At 42.4% G+C, this 24,073-nt stretch overlaps 1 protein-coding gene across 2 annotated transcripts in view; it reads right to left on the bottom strand.

The window, feature by feature from the left end:
• Window positions 1–15,466: 15,466 nt before the first annotated feature.
• Window positions 15,467–24,073, bottom strand: part of LOC115091938 — a 268,754-nt gene continuing 260,147 nt past the window's right edge. For both annotated transcript variants that reach the window (XM_029602303.1, XM_029602304.1), the window contains exon 8: window positions 15,467–16,223. In XM_029602303.1, the coding sequence (XP_029458163.1) occupies window positions 16,125–16,223 (99 nt within the window). In that variant the 3' untranslated portion in view covers window positions 15,467–16,124. The remainder of the gene's footprint in view (window positions 16,224–24,073) is intronic.

Below are 24,073 nucleotides of genomic sequence, written 5' to 3'. Positions count from 1 at the left end.
TCTGGCCAAGAAATTTCTGCTACCTTTAGAAATGTATGAATATGGTTTAAAAAGAAAGAAAAGAGTAACTTAGAATTTTATGGACTTGATTCAGATCCTATGCAGTAAAAACATGCACAGGCCAGAAAAGGGGCAGTACCAGTTCTCACCACCGGAGTTTTTGTAGGTTTAGGACTAAGGGGGTCATTCTCTAATGCTATCGCATGCGAAAAGGGACATTTTGCACGCGAAAAGTCCCCTTTCGCGTGTGAGAGCTAGCTCGGGGTGGAGTTGGCCCCCGGAAGAGGAGTCGGGGCGGCACCGGGGCCAATGCCGCGGACACATCGCTGGTGGTGAAAGGTAAGATTCCTTACCGCCGCCAGTTTCGCGCCCCCCCCCACACTTCACCCCCCTGCCCACCATTACCGCCGGATTCTCTAAGGTCTGCAACCTTAGAGAATCCAGGCCGAAGTTAAAAAAATAAAGGGTAGATTTTCAAAAAGCTGCGCATGTTAAAAAACAGGGTTACATGCATGGCCGGGTCCTGTACACGCCGCACGCATTTTCAAAGGAGTCCAGCCATGCACGTAGCCCCCATTATGCACAGAACTGCCGGGCCTCTTTGAAGGGGGTGGGCCTGGGGGCGGGCCGGGACAGCACCATTCATCGCTGTCCCGGAGCCTCGTGCGCTGACCAGCTACCGGCACATGCAACTTACTTCAGGTCGGGCCCTGAAGTAAGTTGGAAAACAAGAAAAAAAAAACCAGGTAGGATTTAGGGGTTGGGGAGGAGAGGGGAAGGGGCAGGGGAAGGGGAAGGGAGGTAAGGGTAGGGGGTAGGGAAGTTCCCTCTCAGTCCGCTCCTTGTAATTCCTCTTCTTAGTGCTCCAAGCTCCTCGTTCTCCTGCACCAGTGGGTGCAGAGGTTTTTATGCCATGCAAGAATCCCTCTCAATGAGGAGTAGTACAGTGACATCATGTGGGGGAACTCGGAGCAGCTGAAGCCACACAATGCATGTTTGTAAGGGGGCAGAGTTAATGCCAAGGTGCAGAAAAGGGAGGGCCCCCTTACAAACTTTTACCATACAACAACTGTGATTACAATTCTGCCAAAACGTCCCGTCCTTAAATAGGCTGTGCTGAAGGGGTGTGCACAGGAAAGATTTTATTCATTTTGTTTTGTTTTCTTGTGGAGGGTTGTTCTACTTTTTTTTTAATATTGATTTGCTTTGTTTTATTACTTTTGTTTGTAAAATGTGTTTTTCTATGTGTACACATTTGCATGTGCACACATAATTAATGTTATTTATGTAAATAACATTTTTGCACATTAAAAAAAGTATGCACGTAAAGTAACTGTAAAAGGGGTAAATAAAAAAATAAATAAGATCTTATCCTATTTGTGCCCCTGATGTCCCTTTGGTGTCTGATGCCCAGAAAGTGGTGGCCGAGTAAGTTAGGAAGAGAAACTGAGGCATGGCTGACAAGCAGGTAGTGAGAAGGGTTATTAAAGCACAGCTGCCTTTCAGAAAGCAGGGCGAACTGCCACTGTTCAAGAGAATCCTGTAGTTCATTTTTTGTTTGGTTTTATATTGTTGGCACTGTCATGGCCATTTGTATTGGTACTAAGGATGAAGGGGGCCAATGGCAAGGAAGACAGAGGATCTGCAGTGCCAGAAAGGGGGATAAATATATAATAGTGTGGGTACCTTAGACAGCAGCAGGAGCCTTAGGCAAGTTCCCACTGCAGCTTGAAGGACTCGCACAGACCCAAATCTGGGAACTGGGTTTGTGGAGTGGCTAGCCATTAGGAGTAGATAGATAGATAGATAGATAGATAGATAGATAGATAGAAATGGGGCCATAAAGAGCAGATGGCAAGTGGGGTGCTGGGTGAACCTAGAAGTAACCACACTGTGGGGAATATAATAAAATATAAGGTCAGCAGGGATATTGGCAACTGGGCATATTTATTTGGCCAAAAATGGGATAAAACAACTGGGCATATTTATTTGGCCAAAAACAGGTCACTGCAGAATCAGGCCAGAGACAAGTGTCTCACAAAATACAGCTCCTATAGAGAAACAAAAGCAGGAAACACTAGGGTTCCCCTATATGTCCATCCCCTGCACAAGTTAATTTTGCATTTTTGCTGACATCAATTTCCTGCATGAGGGAAAGCCTTGACTTACAGGAGGCAATCCAACTGGCTTTTAAGACAAATCTGGAAATTTCTCGTGACTGTCTAAAATACTCCATAAATTTCAAAAACTATGGATACCTTAGGTCTGGATTCTCGCACAGAATGGTGAATCCAGCGGTAACCGGGGGCGGTGGGTGAAGGGGGAGCGGGCCTGCGAAAGCCGGAAGCCATCGCACTACCGCGGTGTTATCGCTGCCGGCTTTCACACCCAATAGCGCCACCGTGAAAGGTGGTGCTACTGGGCGCGCTACTGGCGACGATAACAGTGCTTACCTTATCGCCGCCAGCGAAGATACGCTGCGTCTGCCTCCTCGCCGCTCCGCTACCTTTTCTCGTGCAATAGGCTTAGAAAATGACCCCCTTAGATAGCATATGGAAGTGGAGATTGGAAGCATAAAGTATTTTCGAGGTTTACAGGAAAGTTTCAAAACTTGAGAGGTAAGTGTTATCATTGGGAGCAGAGGTGCCACATTAGAAGGTGGAAAGCTATAGTCAGACAATGCCTGTGAACTAAGAAAGGAGAAGCTGTTTTGAGAACTGGTTTATGGTTTATGTTTTATTTGGTTTTTTTATACCGTCACATCAGTAGAAACCTTCATAACAGTGTACAATCATTTAAAAGAAGGAAATACAATAATAATAATATAAAAGAATAATAACAGCTAAAATATCAAGTAGGAAAATAAAACAATATGTATAGCTGTTAAAAATTAGACTAAAAAACATTGAATAATAAAAGAATACATATTCATCAAACTAGCAATTATGGAAGCACAAAATAAAACAATAAATAATAAATTGGCAAAATTAAGAAAAACAGCATACTGTTTGTTTAACAATCTGCGTAGGCGCATGTAAAAAGCCACATTTTTAGTTCAGCTTTAAATTTTTTTAGGTCTGTTTGCAGCCATATTTGTGTGGGCAACGTGCTCACAAACTTTGGACCTGCAATGAAGATTGCCCTCTCACAAACTTCACTGAGTCTTGCTGTTTTGATTGTGGGGATAGTTAATAGACCTTTGTTGGTGGACCTTAGGTTTTTTTGTGGAATATTAGCCAGATTGCTACATTAAGCCATTCAGTTTTATTTCCATAGATTATGTTATGCAGAATACAGGCCATTTTGTATTGTATATGGGAGGTTATGGGGAGCCAATGTAAAGAAATTAAAATGGGGGTAATGGGCCTCATTTTCCAAGCACTTTACCGCGTGCGATAAATTCGCAAATCGCGTTAACAGCTGTTAACGCGATTTAGTCATTTGGTATTCAGGGGGCGGAGTCGGGGCGGAGCATATGTAAAGCGGGAACCTGTGTATCGTGTGCGGCGAAACAGCCGCAGTGTTAGCGCGGCTGCTATCGCGGCTAATAACTACAACGCCAACCTCACGTTATGGACTGCGTTACGGGCCTGAAAAGGATTACTGCCATCCACGATAGTCCCAGACAGAGGAGAGAGAGAGAGAGAGAGAGAGAGAGAGAGAGAGAGAGAGAGAGAGAGAGTGCCTTACTATAGTGCCTATGCCCTACATAGGTATTTTAACCCCTATGGGAGGGCCACCTACTAACTCGGGGTGGGGATTAGGTATGAGCGTCGGGGGTTGGGGGCCACTTTCGCATTCCACATGAGACCTACGGACTGAACAGTGGTCTCTAGTGCAGATTTGCTGGCCGTCGGAGTGAGGACGCTCACTTCAAGCGGAGATTTGGCCAACATTCTCTCCACCTAGCATGTTGTTGCCCAGGTAGAGTGTCCATCAAGCTAGGTAGAGAGAACGTTGCCCAAACCACTTCTTGGAGTGAGCGTCCTCACTCCGACAGCCAGCAAATCTGCACTAGAGACCACTGTTCTGTCCGTAGGTCTCATGTGGAATGCGAAAGTGGCCCCCAACCCCCGACGCTCATACCTAATCCCCACCCCGAGTTAGTAGGTGGCCCTCCCATAGGGGTTAAAATACCTATGTAGGGCATAGGCACTATAGTAAGGCACTCTCTCTCTCTCTCTCTCTCTCTCTCTCTCTCTCTCTCTCTCTCTCTCTCTCTCTCTCTCTCTCTCTCTCTCTCTCTCTCTCTCTCTCTCTCTCTCTCTCACAGGCTGTCTGGGACTATTGAAATATCGTGCACCACGATAAAAGAAACTGGCAATTATCGTGCACCGTGATAAAAGACTGAAAGAATCATCGTGCAGTGGGAAAACATCATGTGTGGTGCTAATGTTTTCGCGAATGGCGAAAACATCGCCGCACACGATGTTTCCCCACTGCATGAAAGAAGCCTCATTTGCATTGGTAACGCCCCCTAATGCGATATTGGAAAATAAGGCCCAATGTGATCACATTTTCTAACCCCGGACAAGACCCTTGCAGCCGCGTTTTGTAATACTTGAAGTGGTCTAATTGTACTATAAGGGAGACCAAGCAATAGGGCATTACAGTAGTCGATGTTCGATAATATCAAGGATTGTAAAACAGTCCTAAAGTCTTTAGGTTCAAACAGAGGTTTCAATCTTCTCAAGGTAAGCAGTTTAAAATAGCCATCTTTCAATTTTAAAGCGATGTATTTTTTTAGTCCTAGCTTGGTATCAAGTGTAATTCCTAAATCCCTTGCAACTAGAGATGGCTTTTTCTTGGAATTATTATCTAAGAATAGAGAGAGAATTTTGTTCCTCAAACATTTTTGTTCTAACAATAATATCTCAGTTTTATCTGGGTTTAGAACTAATTTCATGTGTTTTAGTAATTGTTTGATCGCATTTAAATAAACTACTATGGTTTTAAAAGACTGCTCTATTGACACATAAATGGGTAAAAGAAACTGTATGTCATCAGCATAGATGTAAAAATTAAGGCCTAGACCTGAGAGAAGGTGGCAGACAGGTAAAAAATAAATATTAAAAAGTGTAGCTGAAAGGGTAGACCCTTGTGGTACTCCTGTTTCAAGTGATAATTTACTAGAAAATGAATTTTTTATCTTAACTTGAAAAAAACAGTTCTTCAGAAACGATGTAAACCAATTCAGAACGATATCATTTACTCCAATTTATTTTAGTCAAGTGAGTCGAATGCTCTTGCACTGTGGGTTTCTGACCCTTAGTTTAAGTAAAAGCACAACCTAAATTTAAACACTGCTTTTGCTAAAAACAAGGTTGCCCAGGTTTTAAAATTCAGACTAGTGAAATGCATATATGAGTGTGTGCAGGTTTTTGTAGTGACAGCCACATATTTTTTGATTTTATAAGATCATCGGACTGTAAGTCCTCTGGGGATAGGGAAATACCTATAGTACCTGAATGTAAGCCACTTCGAAGTGCTGAAAAAAAAATGTGAAAAAGCGGAATATAAATCTAAATAAATAAAATAAAAAAATAAAGAGAAGCATCATAAGTGTGAGGGAGGTGAGGTTAAAATCAATTTAACTGAGCAGTGTTGTGGAAAGGTTAACACAGAAGCTGTTCTAGCTAAAATCCGTTTGAGAGTGTGTGAACTATGAAATGTCAGAAACTGAAACTTCATAGAATCCCTGAATAGTTGTAAGAGAAACCAATTTCTATTAGTTGGGGAAAAGCAACGCCCGGCTAACAGGGATGGAATACTGGGAAGGCATCTGGCTGTTCTCAAATGGAGAAATAAAGCTTTTTGCCTCAGAGAAAACTGAAACTTATGACAGGGTCTGAGAATTAAAGGCACCTGTAAATAAAAAACTGATGAATTAGGTTTTTCCTAAAATAGTTCTGGTGAACTTCACCCTTAGGTCACTAACTCAGGATAACTCATACACTCTACATGACTACTGGAAACTCCAAGGATATTTTTTGCCACCTGACAATACTGTGAGTAAGAATTCTAACCTAAGACATATAGAAACATAGAAATGACGGCAGAAAAGGACCAAATACTCCATCCAGTCTGCCTAGCAAGCTTATGGTAGCACCAAATGTGCCATACAGGTGTCCCTCATAATGGTATCACCAAGGGGTAGCAACTGCCATGCTGTACAAGTTACCCCGATACTTAGTTTCCCAAACTGTTAAAGTCTGGGTCCTTGTTGGTTACTGTCTGAGTCCAATTCCCTGATATCTCTTGCTGTTGAAGCAGAGAGAAATGTTGGAGTTACATCACAAGTATAAGGTTTACTGGTTAAGAGTAGTAACAGCCACATCAGCAAGTTACCCCCATGCTTATTTGTTTTCTCAGATTATAAAATTAATGTCCTTGTTGGCTGCTGTCCGAAACAAATTCCCCTTTTCCTCTTTTTCTCCTGCCGCTAAAGCAGAGAGCAATAATGTGTTGCATCAACAGAATCAAGGTTTATCGGATAAGGGTAGTAACCGCCACACCAGCAAGTTACCACTAGGGATGTGAATCGTTTTTTGACGATTTAAAATATCGTCCGATATATTTTAAATCGTCAAAAATCGTTAGGGCCACGATACAATACCAATTCCCCCAATTTATCGTTAAAAAATCGTAAATCGGGGGAAGGGGGAGGGCAGGAAAACCGGCACACTAAAACCCCCTAAAACCCACCCCGACCCTTTAAATTATATCCCCCACCCTCCCGAACCCCCCCCCCAAATGCTTTAAATTACCTGGGGATCCAGCGGTGGTCCAGAACGGCGGCGGTCCGGAACGGCCCCCTCAATTGAATCCTGTTGTCTTCAGCCGGCGCCATTTTGCAAAATGGCCGCCGCAAAATGGCGGCGGCCATAGACCAAAACGATTCGATGCAGGAGGTCGTTCCGGACCCCTGCTGGACTTTTGGCAAGTCTTGTGGGGGTCAGGAGGCCCCCCCAAGCTGGCCAAAAGTTCCTGGGAGTCCAGCGGGGTTCCGGGAGCGATTTCTTGCCGCGAATCGTTTTCCGTATGGAAAATGGCGCCGGCAGGAGATCGACTGCAGGAGGTCGTTCAGCGGCGGTCCGGAACCCCCGCTGAATGATCTCCTGCAGTCGATCTCCTGCCGGCGCCATTTTCCGTACGGAAAACGATTCGCGGCAAGAAATCGCTCCCGGAACCCCTCTGGACTTCCAAGAACTTTTGGCCAGCTTGGGGGGGCCTCCTGACCCCCACAAGACTTGCCAAAAGTCCAGCGGGGGTCCGGAACGACCTCCTGTGTCGAATCGTTTTGGTCTATGGCCGCCGCCATTTTGCGGCGGCCATTTTGCAAAATGGCGCCGGCTGAAGAGAACAGGATTCAATTGAGGGGGCCGTTCCGGACTGCCGCCGTTCTGGACCACTGCTGGATCCCCAGGTAATTTAAAGCATTTTGGGGGGGGGGGGTTCGGGAGGGTGGGGGATTTAATTTAAAGGGTCGGGGGTGGGTTTTAGGGGGTTTTAGTGTGCCGGCTCACGATTTTAACGATTTTCACGATAGTTTTCACACCCAAACGGCAACAATACGATTCCCTCCCCCTCCCAGCCGAAATCGATCGTTAAGACGATCGAGGACACGATTCACATCTCTAGTTACCACCATGCGCTCTTTTCCTCATTTCCATCCTCTAGCCTTTAGGGATCCACAGTGTTGACCCTATGCCCCTTTGAAATCTTTCATCATTTTTGTCTTCACCACCTCCTCCGGAAGGGCATTCCAGGCGTCCACCACCCTCTCCATGAAGAAATATTTCCTGACGTTGGTTCTGAGTCGTCCTCCCTGGAGTTTCCTTTCATGACCCTTGTTCTACTGATTTATTTCCAATGAAGAAGGTTTGTCGAATGTGCATCAATAAAACCTTTCAGGTATCTGAAGGCCTGTATTATATCTCCCCTTCACCTCCCTCCTCTAGGGTATACATATTTAGGTCCTTCAACCTCTCCTCATAAGTCATTTTATGGAGAGCCCCAACATTTTGGTCACCCTTGTCTGAACTGCCTCCAACCTGTCTCTGTCCTTTTTGAGATACAATCTTCAGATCTGAACATAATACTCCAGGTGAGGTCTCAACAAGGACCTGTACAAGGGGATTATTACCTTCTTTTTCTTACTGGTTATTCATCTCTCTATGCAGCCCAGCATTCTTCTGACTTTAGCTATCGCCTTGTCACACTAATTCGCCATCTTCAGATCGCTAGACACTATTACCCCAGGTTCCTCTCTTGCTCCATGCACAGTAACTTTCAAAGTGACGCACAGGCACACAATGGTGCGTGTGAGTCAGCAGGTGCCCAGGGATGTGGCAATTTTATAACTTGCATGCACATAAGCACACGTTATAGAATAGCCTGAGTGCATGCACATGTGTGGCTAATTTTAAGTGGAACATGCCTAGGAGCGTATATCCATTTCTACTGTGTAAGTCAGGATATTTTAAAACCAGCGCACATCCACGCCATGACAAGTTTCACCAGTTTATTCACCAGTTCCTTCAGTGTTGAGCTAGATCCTCCAAATACCACTGGTTTAATAACCTGCACTCCACCCCAGTAACTCCAGACCCTTTAAACCCCTTAAAATGGCAGGTTTGGGTTTTTTTATAACATACTTCTGCTATGGCAGTGGACTGGGGCATGTAAGTATTTATGCGCACAACTCTTGGCCATATCCCGAAATACCCATGCCACACCCAGACCATGCCCCTTTTTGAAATCGAGTGAGATGTCTGTGTGTGTAACAATAACAGGAGATATGTGCAGTTCTGGACTGCTTTTAAAATTCGGCGGGTGCATGCACATTGCACACTCGACTTGTGGGCGCATCTACTGATTTTGGCACGTGTCTGGCTTTTAAAATTAACCATTAAGAGTGGCGTTTACAAAACAAAATAAAACAAATGCATATTCCTGCTGTGTGGCAGGCTTGTACTGGATATCTGAGGTCACTAAGAGATCAACTGGACTCAGAAATCTCAGATCTAGAATATATGGTATAAGATTTTTCTGCTTGTTGGGAGAAGACAAGGAGTAGAAGGGAGAAAATGGAGCAGTAGTGTAACTCCGTGACTTGAAAGTATTTTTCTTCCTCTGAAGCAAGAATAAAGGTAAGAAACTAGTTATAATTCAAAATTGTTCTAGCTTTACTCAACAAAGCTGACTTAAAAGGCCAAAGGGACAGTTGACAGCTCTATGCAGCTCCTTTTGAAAGTCAGGAATATCAAATGACTGTAAACAAGTGTTTTGAAAAACAAAAGTATAATTACCTATGTTTATAGTAAATATTCAGTAGCTTTTGATGTCCATGGGGAAGACTTTGTATCACACAACAGATTTTGCTAGGATACAGTGACACTTAGTGGATGTTACTGAATGGGGGAGATATTTGTGTTTCATAGAAGGTTTGTTATTGTTATCGATACTAATTTTGATTCAAACTGACCAATTGTATGTTTTTGCATCCGAATTTAGGTGGGCGATATCTGCCTGGAGCCAATGAGGATCAGGGGATTGATTGCTAATGAGCCTTTATAATTAGCTATAAAAGATAAAGCTGTCTTTGTAATCAGGAATAGAAGTCAGGCAGAGACAGGGGCTGAGAGAGAGAGATGCCAGGAAGTGAGCATTTTTTTATTTCAGTTTCCAGTTGGCTGACTACTAAATCAAAGAAAGGTGGTTTTAGGTGTTTTTTCATGTAGTAGTTATCTGAATTGAAGCACTATCCACTATTTTGTAGTGAGGGAAAGGAAGGTGATTTCTAAATATTTACTGATCTTTTTTATTTTTAGCTAGAAATACAGCATTAAGAATAGCTGATTACACACTATGAGGCCATTGTTCAATGGGCTGTTTAGTGGACAAGTTATCCAGCTGAAGTTAGCCAGATAACATCCCGCTGAATATACCAGCTCAAAGTTATCTGGCTACATGTAGCTGGATAACAAAAAACCTAACCAGTTATATTTGAAAATAGCCGGGAAGGTTTTTTTGGTTATCCAAACTTGTGTGGCCGGATAACAGGCTATTTAACCAGATATCCAGCTAAAAAGGGCTGTCATAAAGAAGCAAAACCAAGGAAATAAAGGGACCAGCAGGCCAATTCCCTCCCCCTCAAAATATCTTACAAAAACCCTGTCAGGCCGCGCTCTCCTCACCTCCTCCCAAAACTTCTAATCAAGCAGACTCTCCTGCCCTGGTTTTTTTTATAAATTGAAAGAACAGTCTGCCCCCTCCCTGCGGGATTGATAAACAGCACGCGCCCTCCCCTTCCTCCTGACCCTTCCCATCCCTCCCATCCCTTTTTTTTTTACTGCTGGAACAAGGGACCCTCTGCCCTACTCCTGATACCTCCAGTGCTGCTTTAAGAGGCAGGACTGGAAGAGTAAGCTTAGCCTAAGCTTATGCTTCCAGCGCTGCCTCCCCTGGTAGTTCCCCTTTGAAAATACGGGACTGTCCGGTGCCACAGGTATGTCCACATTTGCGGACAAGTCAGAGCCATAAAACACCTGTGAGGATATGAAAATGAAATCCCCATGCATTGTCTACTGTCTCTGCCCTTCTCTGTCTCAGCCCTGCTCCTTTCTCTTTTGCAGCATGGGTAAAAGTATCTGTATTGAGAAACAGCACAGGTACATTTGCCCATCAAGGGGGAAGGCGGTTTTCAACTGACAATATTTACCTGGATAACTAATTAGTTGCTTAAGTGAAAGGTCTTGCCTCGTAGGCAGTGGTGACGTAGCAATGAGGCTGGATCACAATACACTTTCCATCATATATTCCTCCTACTTGATATACATTTAATCCACTGAGAGAACGCAGAGTTTGTGCAAGCAGGAAAAAATGTGTGAAATGCATTAGAAAAGAGAAACAATATGTGTGTGGAATGTAGTGGAGTAGACATGAATAGTGCTGTTTTCATCAGTTTCATGCACTGATGAACTACAAGCACCAGGAAAAATGATAGGAACAGATAGGTCATATTTCTGCATCACGGTGCATTTTATATTTTATACAATATATGTATTTTTTATGGTGAAGTATGTTTGAGAAATACCTGAAAATGACAAGCAATTTTCATGACTTTGAGAGAGTAGAAAATTACTTATTGTTGTTATTTATTGCTGTTTTATATGTGTTATAATAACAAAAAAGTTTAATTGATTTCTACTCGTTCCTATTAATTATTTTTCATTGTGAACCTAAAGTGCAAAAAATGTGAAAAATTCCTAGTCTACAAGGTGCAGACTTTCCCAGATAGCTCAATACTGAAAGGGTTAACAAGCATAATTCTCCTCCGAACCCCCTCTCCTGCAATCATATCTGTCAAAATAAGGAGTAGAGCCACCAAAGAACAAAAGATACATAACTCACAAATCAATTAGGGAGCAATATTCCAAAGTGTTCGTACTGTTAAATGTGTGTTTATCTATGTAATAGTGAGGTTTGAAAATTGCCCACCCCCCCCCGCAGGGGTGGGTTAGGTCAGGGTAGGGGAATTATGGAAAGTGACTGGATTTTCAAATCTCCATGTAGACTTTTAGGTATGATCTTTGCACCTGTTTCAATGTAGGTGGAACGAACACAGGTACCAAAGTACTTTCAGTGTGCGTACAAAAGAGAATTCTGTGGGGCAATTTCCTTTGAAAATAAACATGCAGGTCCGTGGGTACAAGTACCCACAGGCCTGCAAGCAGCATGGGCAGTTATCAGAATTGCTCTTCTAATTTCCTCGATAGGTAATAACAAGAAGTGGGCTTCTTTCAATGGAAAGGAGGTTCTAGAACGATGGGGGTCAAAAGGTAAGGGTGAAAGAGGGTAGACTCAGGAGTAATCTAAGGAAATATTTCTTTACAAAGAGGGTAATGGATGCATGGATCAGACTCCTTGTGAAGATGATTGATACAACAACAATATCTGAATTCAAGAAAGCATGGACTAAACACTTTGAAGGAGTGGTAAGGATTGTAAAATCTAAATTGGTGTTGATATGTAGCTTAGATAGACTATATGGTCTTGTACTGCAATCGCATCTCTATATTTCTTAGTCTGTCATGTCTGAGGAAGTGGTCTAATGTCTAAACATCAAACAATTTGTGCCTCAAATCATTATCTGAGCATTGAAAATCAAACACCCCATGAAAATGATGTCATATAATTTTGATTGCTTGCCATAAGATAACACTGGGTGCATCTGAGTCCAACCATTTCAATAGAATACCTTGCCACACAACTAAAAGTGCTTTAATCCATAATGAGGGCAATTTTCAAAGACTTATACTTGAGTAAATTGGCTGTTGAAAATTGCCCTCATTCTATCCAGATAAAAGCATGCATGGAATTCCATATCATGTGTACTTTTAGCTGGATTGAGGGGAGGCAGTCCCATTAGTATGTTTTGGATGGAAATGGAAAATAACGCATGTAGATGGTATTTACAAACCTATGCATATTATTTTCTGTATAAATTTTACTTGCTGGTGCAATTTTCAAATGTGTACTTTCCCTTGAAAATTGAGGGCCTGATTTTAAAAAGCTTTTACATGCTTAAAATTGGTTTTACATGTGTAAGTACACTTTACCCATGTAAATGGGCTTTTGAAAATTGCTATAATATATGCCATTGAAGTGTCTATAGGATATTCACACGTAAGTGCACTTTTCACGTTGTAAATGGCTTATTAAAATTGCTACAATAGTATATTACATTTGCACATGTAACTCCTTTTAAAATTACTCTTTGAGTATAAGTTAATTGTATAAGTTAATCTTTAAGTATAAGTTAATTGTGGCTTTAGGTAGGGCTTCTTGGGCTACCTAAAGCCGCAATTAAACCCTTAACAACTCCTGCAAAATGCAGCTGCGAGAATTCTCACAAATTCTCGCAAATGCGACCATATCACCCCTATACTCAAAGACCTGCACTGGCTCCCCCATTCAACAGCGCATAACTTACAAGACTCTCACTATAATGCACAAATCTCTCCACAATGAAAATATGCACTGGATGAAAGACTCTATCCGCCTCCTCGCACCAAACAGACCCACTGGATCATCTCACAAAGGCACCCTCATCACCCTCCCCCCGAAGCACATCCACCTCACATCTACTAAAGATCGGGCCTTCTCTGTTGCCGGCCCCTATGCCTGGAACACCTCGCCACCTGCACTCAGACTAGAGCAGTGTGCACTTAAATTTAAATCAAAACTAAAAAAATGGCTCTTTAAACAGGCATACCCTTAAACCCTCTTCTCAATATCCGCTCAATCGAATTCTTCCTCCTGACCTACCCCCTGAAGAGCCCTGCAGCCCCCTTCCCCCTTTCTTCCTACTTTCAACCTGACAGGTTCACCTGTATGTACATATTCGTCTGTACTCCCTGTGCTGCCTCCCAACATCCATTTGCAAGAAATCTTTCAACGCTGTTAACTTGTCCACACTTTGTATGAGATATTGGATATTTACTCTCCTGTATAACATATTAACATTGAAGACTCAGATTATGTATATAAATTTGGTACTCAGATTTTGTACAGAAGTTAGCTTCTCAGATTTCATGCCTCTGGCTATCATTCCCTCGTGCATCCCAGTTCCCTGATAACCTGTTTTTTGTAACTGCTCTCTTCCTGCTTTTGTTTTTTACCCCTGTTGTATGTAAACCGGCATGATATCTCTGATGATGGTCGGTCAAGAAAAAAACTCAAATAAATAAATAAATAAGTTATGCAGGTACTTTGTACCTGAGGACTTTGTATCTAGGTGGGCAGTTTGAAAATTGCCCAATTATGGATATATTTTTACCTTTTTTTGGAATTAGATTGTTATATAATACATAGATAAACTGCAAGATATAAACAATAGTGCAATCTGCAATATAATTCACTCAATTTTACTCCAGAAGTTCGCAATTTCTTATGATTAAGTAATGCTGACAGAGCAATATTGGAAGCCTCCAAAATGCTCATTACATATTCAGCTCATTTTTGCCCGGATAAGGTCTTACCTGGGTAAAAATTAGCCAGAAAAATACTGACAATACTAAACATTTGGCATTTAGCTGGACAACATGCATGTTACCTGGTCAAATGCCTTTTGATAATGGCCTCATAAAGTTTAAAATAAATGTAAGCACATAAGAAAAAAGCATGTTTCCTGGTTCCTACAAGTTTTGTAGCATTTACTGATGGGGTGGTGAAGAACCCTTCTCCATCAGAATGCAAAGTGAAGCAGGAATATAAGGCTTAAGCAACTCTTTGAAATATAAATGGCCTCCATTTCACAAGGCCTTAAAGGCCAATAGCAGAACCTTGAATATACTCAAAAATTCCATTAGCAATCAGTGTAATTCATAGAGGACTAGTGTCATATGGTCATTAATAACTTCCCAGCTAAAAATCAGGCAGCTGCATTGTGGAAAATTTGTAGTTTACACACCAAATTAGAAGGCCCAAATATAAAGCATTTCAATAGTCTAATGCTGAGGTTACAAAAGTATCAGTGATCCTTGCAAGTGATTTTTTTCTTTAATAAGTGGGCTAAATTTTGAATTTTTCTCAGCTGGATAAAGGCACTTTTTGCAACATCAGAAATTTGCTTCTCCATTAAAAGAGAGGCATCAAGAATTACATCCAAACTATGGATCTGGTCAGAAAAAGTAGGACATTTCCATTGAACCAAACACACATATTAGGCCTTAGAATACAAGGCTTAGATACACACATACGGTAGTTTCAGATTTCAAAAGATTGAGCTTTAACGTGCTGGCATACATCCATATTGCAACCACATCTACATAACCATTCATCTTTCCAAAGATAATATTAGGAAAGGAGTTAGAGGAAAAAAGAACAACTGAATATCATTGGCATAAGCATATCCACCAGTTCCAAACTGCCTGGTGATCTTCATCAATTGGCTTAGATAAAGATTAAATAATATTGGTGACAGGACAGGTCCCTTGGAGACTCCACAAGAAAGAGGCCAACATCCCCTAAGGATACTGACTATGTCTGCCCATTAAATACAAATGAAATCATTTTAAGACCAGGCCATCAATTCCAAATTGTTTCAATCCGTGGAATCGAAGGCCACACTCAGATCGAGAAACATAAGCAAAGATGGCATGAGCTGGTCCAAACCACGATGAAGCGGGTTCAGGACTGCAATCAAGCAGTCTCAGAACTGATACCTAAACAGAATCTTGATTGAAATGGATCAAGGCACTCATTCTGCTCCAAAAAGTGATGCAACTGAGATGCCACAGATTTCTCTATAACTTACCCAAAAAATCCAGGGTTTTTTTTTTAATAGAAGAAAAATAGCCTATTATAGAAGCATAGCTTATTATAGAAGCATTCACAATCTGAGTTAAGTAATCCAAAAAATCATAATTGGAGACTACAAAAACCAGAAACAGCATGGGTCTAAAGGACACGGAGTTGACTTAATTTTATTTAACAAGTTTTGTCCTTCCAAACATATTAGAGAGCAGACATCTTGCTTCCTGAAATCTGAGTTTAAATGGGTATGAACAATGCCTAACATTTCAACATTTACACAAACACATTTATTTGTCCGGTTTTACACTGTTTAAAAGAATATTATCATCTGTCAGTGTTATCATCTGAACATTACATTTCATATTCTCTCGCTCCTCTTTTCCCCTGTACTATTCCCCAATCTTCCTACTGGTGATGAATGATAATTTATTTGCTAGAAAACGTTCTTAGACTGTGAAATTGATTCCAGAGGATGACTGCCTGTGCCAATCACATGCTACTTTTAAGTTATCTTCAAAGACTTTCTTTCTCTTTTGTTTAAATGTTAGCTCCATCACTACAAATTACTTTGAAATGTCTTTCAGAATTCTTTTTTATTGGGGAAAGTCTGAGGGAGCATGTAGAATAATAATACTGTCATTTAAGTACCATTTCCTTGTAAGCTCTTAAAGAACAAAAGGTTGTTTACTTGTTTTTTAAAGTAGATATTTAAAATGAATAAAAAAGAATCGAGGTATATATAATATTTGTAACATGCATTAAGGACTTGCTCCTTCTGATTGGATGCTCTTCTTGCCAGACAGTTAATGGGACTTGTTAACAAGAAGAGATCTGTATGCCATCCAGTTGACGTAGTCCTGCATTTTTTCCTGAAGCAACTCCTTAGAAGGATAGGGCTGAACCTAGAAAGCAGAAGAAATGCTGATGGTAAATGCAGGATGGTGTTTTACTATATGGTATATAATATGAAGAGGGCAGTTTTCAACAATGTGCCAAATGTACTAATCACTGTTCCCATAAAATGGCAGTAAACCTTTAGTATATAGCCCTGACTAGGTCCATTTTCAAAAACCTGCTGAGGGGACAAAATTAGCCAGTTATTTTTAGGAAATTTCAGCTAGGTTTTCAGCTGAAAATGTGCTTAAATCTAGCTGGCTAAACCATAGGCAGCTAGATTTAGGATGCACAAAACTCATAGATTATCAGAAACCATGACAGCCCTTAAAGGTCAAAACAAAGAGGACATTTTCAAGAATAAAATATAGTTTGTGAGCTTTAAATGAATACATTTTTATGGAAAGTGCTACTTACACCTTTACCTGATCTACCATATATAAATAACCAGTCCCTCTGTCTCTAGATATAAAGTGTAAATTATGCAAGCTTTTTCTTTAAAAAAAAAAAAAAAAAAAGGCAAGAAAAATTCTGTTTTCTACACAGTGCAAAAAATGTATGTTTTTATTCGCCAAGTACAGAAGGCAATATTTCACATTTTTCTCAAAGTGAAAAGATTTACAGTTTTTTAGAATTAAATATTGAATATTATATCAAAATAAAAGTTATCAATTTGTCACAATGCAGACAAAAAATTAGTTAACACAGAGTGGATTGCTAAGATACTGAAAAATTCCATGGACAATCTGTGGGCACCTGGAGGCTTCTATTTAACATAGTAGCATAGTAATGACAGCTGATAAAGACCAAATAGTCAAACCAGTCTGCCCTTAAAACTGCTTATAGTTGTAACTGCTGCTCTGTGCAGGTTACCCCCAAGCCTTTTGTTAAGGGTAGTAACAGCCGCTCTGGGCAATTTACACCCATGCCTTCTGTTAACAGTATTAACTGATATTCCATTCAGGTTACCCTCATGCATCCTTTTTCAATGTCTAGCCTCTAGGGATCCACAGTATTTATTAGAGATGTGCATTCATTTATCACGAATTAGGCAATTTCGTTGAAATTGCCTAATTCTTCGTGGGTCGGGGGCCCCAAACCCCAACACGGATTTTCCCCGAACTTCGGAGAAAATCTGTTTTTCGGGTTTGTATGGGGAGAGGGGCACATTTTATTTTTTTAAATTAAATTAAATTAAAAACCACCCCAAGCATTACAATTAACTATAATACACCCCCCCCACCACCATCCCGATCCCCCCCCCAAGACTTACTAACATCCCTGGTGGTCCAGCAGGGTCCCGCAATCGATATGTCCCAGTGTGCCTGCCTCGCTCAGAATGGCGCCAATAGCCTCTGAATTACTATGTCACAGGGGCTACCTGTGCCATTGGTCAGCCCCTGTCACATGGCCATCAGCGCCATCTTGTGCTCCTACCATGTGACAGGGGCTGACCAATGGTGCCGGTAGCCCCTGTGACATAGTATGGGCAAAGGCTATTGGCACCATTTTGATTACTGGCAGCTGACAACGAGATCGCTCCGGGACCCCCGCTGGATCCCCAGGGACTTTTGGCTAGCTTGGGGGTCCCGGAGCGATCTCCTGCCCTCGGGCCGTCGGCTGCCACTAACTAAAATGGCGCCGATAGCCTTTGCCCATACTATGTCACAGGGGCTATCGGCGCCATTGGTCGGTTGCTCCTACCATGTGACAGGGGCTGACCAATGGCACCAGTAGCCCCTGTGACATAGTATGGGCAAAGGCTATCGGCGCCATTTTGGTTACTGGTAGCCGACGGCCGAGGGCAGGAGATCGCTCCGGGACCCCCGCTGGACCCCCAGGGACTTTTGGAAAGTCTTGGTGGGGTCAGGAGGCCCCCCCCCAAGCTGGCCAAAAGTCCCTGGGGGTCCAGCGAGGGTCCGGGAGTGATCTCGTTGTCAGCTGCCAGTAATCAAAATGGCACCGATAGCCTTTGCCCATACTATGTCACAGGGGCTACCGGCGCCATTGGTCAGCCCCTGTCACATGTTAGGAGCACAAGATGGCACCGATGGCCATGTGACAGGGGCTGACCAATGGCGCCGGTAACCCCTGTGACATAGTAATTCAGAGGTTATCGGCGCCATTCTGAGCGAGACAGGCATGCCGGGCCACGGAGGGACAAATCGATCGCGGGACCCCGCTGGACCACCAGGGATGTTGGTAAGTCTTGGGGAGGGATCGGGATGGTGGTGGGGGGAGGGTTTATTTAATGTTTTATAGTAAATTTTAATGCTTGGGGTGGGTTTTTTTTAGCTTCGTTTTCCCGCATTGTTTTTTGAGGCGGTTTTGGTTTTCCTTCTTAGTTTTTTATTCGTTTGTCAAAAAAACTAACCGAGGAAAACTAACCTTTACCCCGAAGCGTCCGACTCAAAAAACGGCCTAGTAGTAAAAAACGAAGCTCATCTCTAGTATTTATTAGAGGTGTGCATTCGTTTTTAATGAAATTGAATCCAACAACAAAATAGTCTATTTAGTCTTTCTTCAGGAATCCCGAAAAATGAAAACCTCTCCCCGAAATTTCATAATTGGTATTTCATGTTACTGCACACTAACAGGACTTACTGCACAGTAACTCTGTATTACTGCGCAGTAACAATGGTTAGGGGCAAATCTTTAAACATATACGAAGGCGCAGATTTGTTCGTGCAATCCGGCGCGAACAAATCTACGCCCGATTTTATAACATGTGCGTTCTGCCGCGCGCATGTTATAAAATCCAGGGTCGGCGCACGCAGGGGGGTGCATAATTGTGCAACCTGTGCACGCCGAGCCGAGCAGCCTGCCTCCGTTCCCTCCAAAATCGGAGCAGCCTTGGAGGGAACTTTTTTTTGTCCCTCCCAGCTTTTCCTCCCTTCCCCTATCTAACACCCCCCCCCAGCCCTAACTAAATCCCCCCACCTTATTTCGTGGAGTTATGCCTGCGTAACCTGCGCGCGCCGCTGGCTCCCTGCCCCAGCAGGAGCACTCAGCCCTGCCCCCGGACTGCAGTCATGTCTCTAGCCCTGCCCACGGACCACCGCCCCACCCCGGACATGCCCCCGGCCTGCCGCCATGTCCCCAGACACGCCCCCGGCCAGCCCCTTATTTGAAGTCCCGGGGCTTGTGTGTGCACGCTGCCAAGCCTAGGCAAGATAGGCTTGGTGCACGCAGGGGAAGGCAGGGGTAGGTTTTGGGGGGTTGTGCGCGTATCTTACGTGCACAACTCTTTGAAAATCTACCCCTTAGTGTGCAGTAGTTAGTGCATGGTAACTCCCCTGAGTAATTTAGTAACAGGAAATTTTACTAAATTGACACTTTTAGTCATTCAAGGGAGCAGTTCATTGGCAACAGTTATGAATCTGTATTCCCATTGGCGTCTTTTTGTTAGTTATTTCTGTTGCCAAGATTCCCAGTGAGGTGGTGTTAATTGGGGGATGGGGTGGCATGACCTTCTAGTGCCTGGTAACAAGAGTGAACATAAACATAAACTTGGTTTTTTATGTCTCTCTTGATAAGACAGGCTAAGAGAGAATGTGAAAAGAAGTTGACCGTAGAGGCAAAATCTCACAGTAGAAACTTTTCAAAATATATTTATTTATTTGTTTGTTTTTATATACCGGCATTCATGTAAAAACATATCACGTCGGTTTACATCTCAGATTAAGCATCGGTAACTGAAATTGCATTTAAAATTAAACATTTAAAAACTAGATAGATGCTATCCATTTTGCTTAAAATATCTAAATAAAAGAAAGATAAAAGAAATAACTATACATTGAGAGATAAAATAATAAAAGCTAAAATATAAATAAAAGTAGCAAACAGCATCAAAGTCAACCATTGTTATTAAATGCTTTGTTAAAAAGCCAAGTTTTGACTCCTTTCTTAAAGACTTTGATGTTGGTTTCCATTCTCAATTGTGATGGTAGAGAGTTCCATAGGTTGGGTCTGGCAATGGATAATGCTCTTTCTCTAACAGTATTCATGTGTGCAGATTTTACAGTCAGGATTGGTAGTAACCCAATATTAGGTGATCTTGTTAATCATGTTGGCACTTGCCCTAATTTGTAAATTAGGGCAAGTGCTTTATACTGTGATCTGTAACCAATAGGGAGCCAATGAAGCTCTTTTAGTATGGGAGTGATATGGTCAAATATATTTGTATTAGTCAGCAGTAGGGGTGTGCATTCGTATTGACCGCATATGAAAAACGCTACGCATATTTTGTTTTTAACTTAAAAAAGTGATGTGACATAAACGATCGGATTTCCCACATATCCAACATAGCTATGTTGGATATGTTGGAAATCGCGATTGTTGAGCCAAAATAAAAATTTAAACCCCCTCACCCTCCTTAATCCCCCCCCCAGACTTACCACAACTCCCTGGTGATCGAGCGAGGAGTGAGGACGCCATTTCTGCAATCCTTGGCGAGAAGCATGTGACGTCGGCGCCACGTCGAGTGACGCGGCGTCACGTGATTCCCGGCGTTGTCGCTTGGTGGGGTCAGGAGGCCCCCCCAAGCTGGCCAAAAGTTCTTTTTGGGCCGAACGAGCCTTCCGGCGCGAACTCGCCGGGAATCACGTGACGCCGCGTCACTCGACGTGGCGCCGACGTCACATGCTTCTAGCCAAGGATTGCAGAAATGGCGTCCTCACTCCTCGCTCGATCACCAGGGAGTTGTGGTAAGTCTGGGGGGGGGGGATTAAGGAGGGTGAGGGGGTTTAAATTTTTTTTTTTGCACATATGGACATATACCCAACTCATTTAATTTTTTTTATGTCCATATTGACCGCAAATGGGACCCCCTTTGGACATATTGACATATGGACATAAACTTTTGCTCTGCACATCCCTAGTCAGCAGTCTGGCAGCAGAATTCTGCAGGAGCTGCAATGGACATATAACATTGGTAGGTAGGCCCAGTAAAAGTGTGTTGCAGTAGTCTAATTTGCTAAAAATAAGAGCTTGTAAAGCAGAAAGCCTTCAAGAGAGTCAGTTGGACCGTTTTTGACTATAATGCACAGTAATTGCAAGCATGATGCCAAGAAAAAGATGTAGTTAAATCCCATGATAGTGCGTGTGTTATGTTATCTCATGCAATGTTAAGCACCATTCATTTCCATTTACTCCTCCCACTTGAATAACATTTTCAAATTTGTAAATGCATTTTGTGATACAGTGTTTTATCACATGCGTTAGGGTGTTATCATGGATATTAGGACCCTAACGCCCATGATAACACCCTAACACATTCTGATGAATGACCCTCTCAGTTTTTTTACTCTCCTGATGAGCTGCAAAAGATCCTCAATACTTTAGAGAAACCACAAGAAATGGTGACATGAATGCAGTTATCCAAGGATACGTTTACCTTTTCTATGCTACTGTATTGATCTTTCACTTTTGTGTGTAGTTCTTTTGATTCAGGTTCCTTGTGTTAAGAGATTAAGAGTTTTTATCTTTTTATAATATACTGTTGTTATAATGGCAATCACATATAACGTATATGTTGAGAGCTATACTGGGCTGGCCATGCTCTGTCTGCTATAAGGCCCACATTTTTTGTGATGGGTCCAGTCCTATTATCTTGGGTTTGATCTTTTCTCTAATTGTTGTTGGGAACATTTGCTTGTTATTGTTGCAATATATGCTTTATTCTACAGGCAGCAACCATACACAGTCAACACTTGGAGATCATTTTCTTTATATATATATTGAGAATATTCAGAGATGATCATTCCTTATCTGTACTATTTACATTTATTGATGTCTACAATTTCTGATGTACTGTTAGTGTCATTGAATGTCAATAGTCTTACCCGCCCTATTAAAAGGAAGAAAATATTTATTTATTTATTTAAAATAACCGAAACTGGACATTGTTTTACTGCAGGAAACTCAATTCTCTACTTCAGAAATATTGAAGCTTAATCAAGGATGGATTGGCAAATTGGTACCTGCATAGGCTTATAAAAAGAAGAGGGGAGTTTCTATTTTTTTCCAAAGGCACCTAGATACACAAATTGTGTCAAGAATCTAATCCTGATGGTAGATGAGTCTCTGTTTCTGGTACTACTGGAGGGGTGACTTTTCTAATTTTTAATTAGTATGCTTCCAATTCAGATGATCCTTTTTTTCAACAGATCTCTTCCCACCTTATGCATCATAATTCTAAACAGGTGATTCTGGGTGGAGACTTTAACCAACCCTTGAATTCAAGCAATCTACTTGCACACCAGTTATTACCAAATCTCAATGAGTTTTGGTTGATCTCCTGCATTCTCATGGTCTTTCTAATCCCTGAAGACTGTTCCACCCTACAGACAAGGATTATACCTTCTTTTCATTCCCTCACTCTACTTATTTGAGACTTGATTATTTGTTATTATGCAGAGATTTTATTCTATCTACTGGTTCGGTGACCATCTACCCTATCTTAGGCCTGGATTTTCTTTTTTTTTTCAAAATAATTTTTATTAACAAGAAGACATTACACATACATGGGAGAATAATAGCATGTACAAATAGAAATCAGCATATAGTAAAAGCATTGCAAAGAAATGCTCAATCCAGAAACCGCTCCCATTGTAAACGTATTCCCTAATTTTCCTTTTTATTCCCTCCATCCCATCCTGGCCCTACCACCCCCACCCCACAGAACCAACTCCCATGTGTCCCCATTCATAACACATACACACCACATACATTCCGCCCAGCCCCCCCTTGGGACCTCCGTTAAGACCATATGAGCTTATGGCCAGTGTTACTGAGCTCAGTCTGTACAGCAGGAGGAAACAGAACATAACAGGCAATCCAACAAGCACTATATATCATGTCCGGTTTTCTCTTGCCAAAGCGGAAGTCCATATATTCCATCTGTAGTAGAGAGGCCATCCTGCCAAACCATGCATCCACCGAAGGCTGTGCCAAGGGGTCGGTCCAGACAGCCAATATGGTGCGGCAAGCCATCATAACCGCTAGGCGTTCAAACGTTGCTCTGGAACATGTACCAGGAACCTGCTCAGTCTGTTGGTGAGCCATTAAAAGGCGCCCCACATGAGAAATACCACAACCAGTGCTTTTATTAATGACTTCTATAACTGACTTCCAAAAGAACTCCATGCGTGGGCACGTCAACTATTGGTGGTATAAATTGCCCTCAGCCCTGCCACACCGGCTGCATAGCGGGGATTGAGTAAACTTCATTTGAAACCGGTAAACATCATCACAGTAAATATAATGAAGAATTTTGAATTGGACCTCACATAGACCCACATCAGGCAGCAACTGGTAAAGAGCCGTAAAACAGCTCTTCAAGTAATTTGGGGTAAGCGATGAGGACAACAGATCAGCCCAGCGGGTAGTAAGGTGCTGCAAGCAGCCTGCCTGGCCAAGGGACTGGCCCAGTTTTTTCCAGCCGGAAACCGTATTAGTGAGGCAGGCAGTATCAAAAACTTTGGTAGCAAACATCCTGTCAGCTGTCAAGTCATCTACGGACCAGGAGAGAGATTGAATATAGTGACGGGCTTGCAGGTACGCATAAAAGTACTTAGTGGGCAGCTGAAACGTGCGGGCCAGAGTAGCAAAATCTTGGATGAAGTGGGAGTCCGGCTCCAGCAAATGAAATATATATACCACCCCACAGTCAGCCCAAGCCTGGAAAACACCCCTACTGTCCCGCCCCGGCACAAAGCTCACAATCCCAGAAAGGTCAAAGAAAGGGAAGCTATGCCCTGCAGGCCCCACTGTCTCTGCAGCCATCACCAGGCTCGTATACAAGACTGCAAAAATATTCTGGGGTATGCCATGATACTACGCAGCCCCAGCCGCAGCT

Source organism: Rhinatrema bivittatum, chromosome 5 (assembly GCF_901001135.1).
Source record: "Rhinatrema bivittatum chromosome 5, aRhiBiv1.1, whole genome shotgun sequence".
In the NCBI taxonomy this organism is placed as follows: Eukaryota; Metazoa; Chordata; class Amphibia; order Gymnophiona; family Rhinatrematidae; genus Rhinatrema; species Rhinatrema bivittatum.
This window is presented reverse-complemented; position numbering and strand designations above follow the sequence as displayed.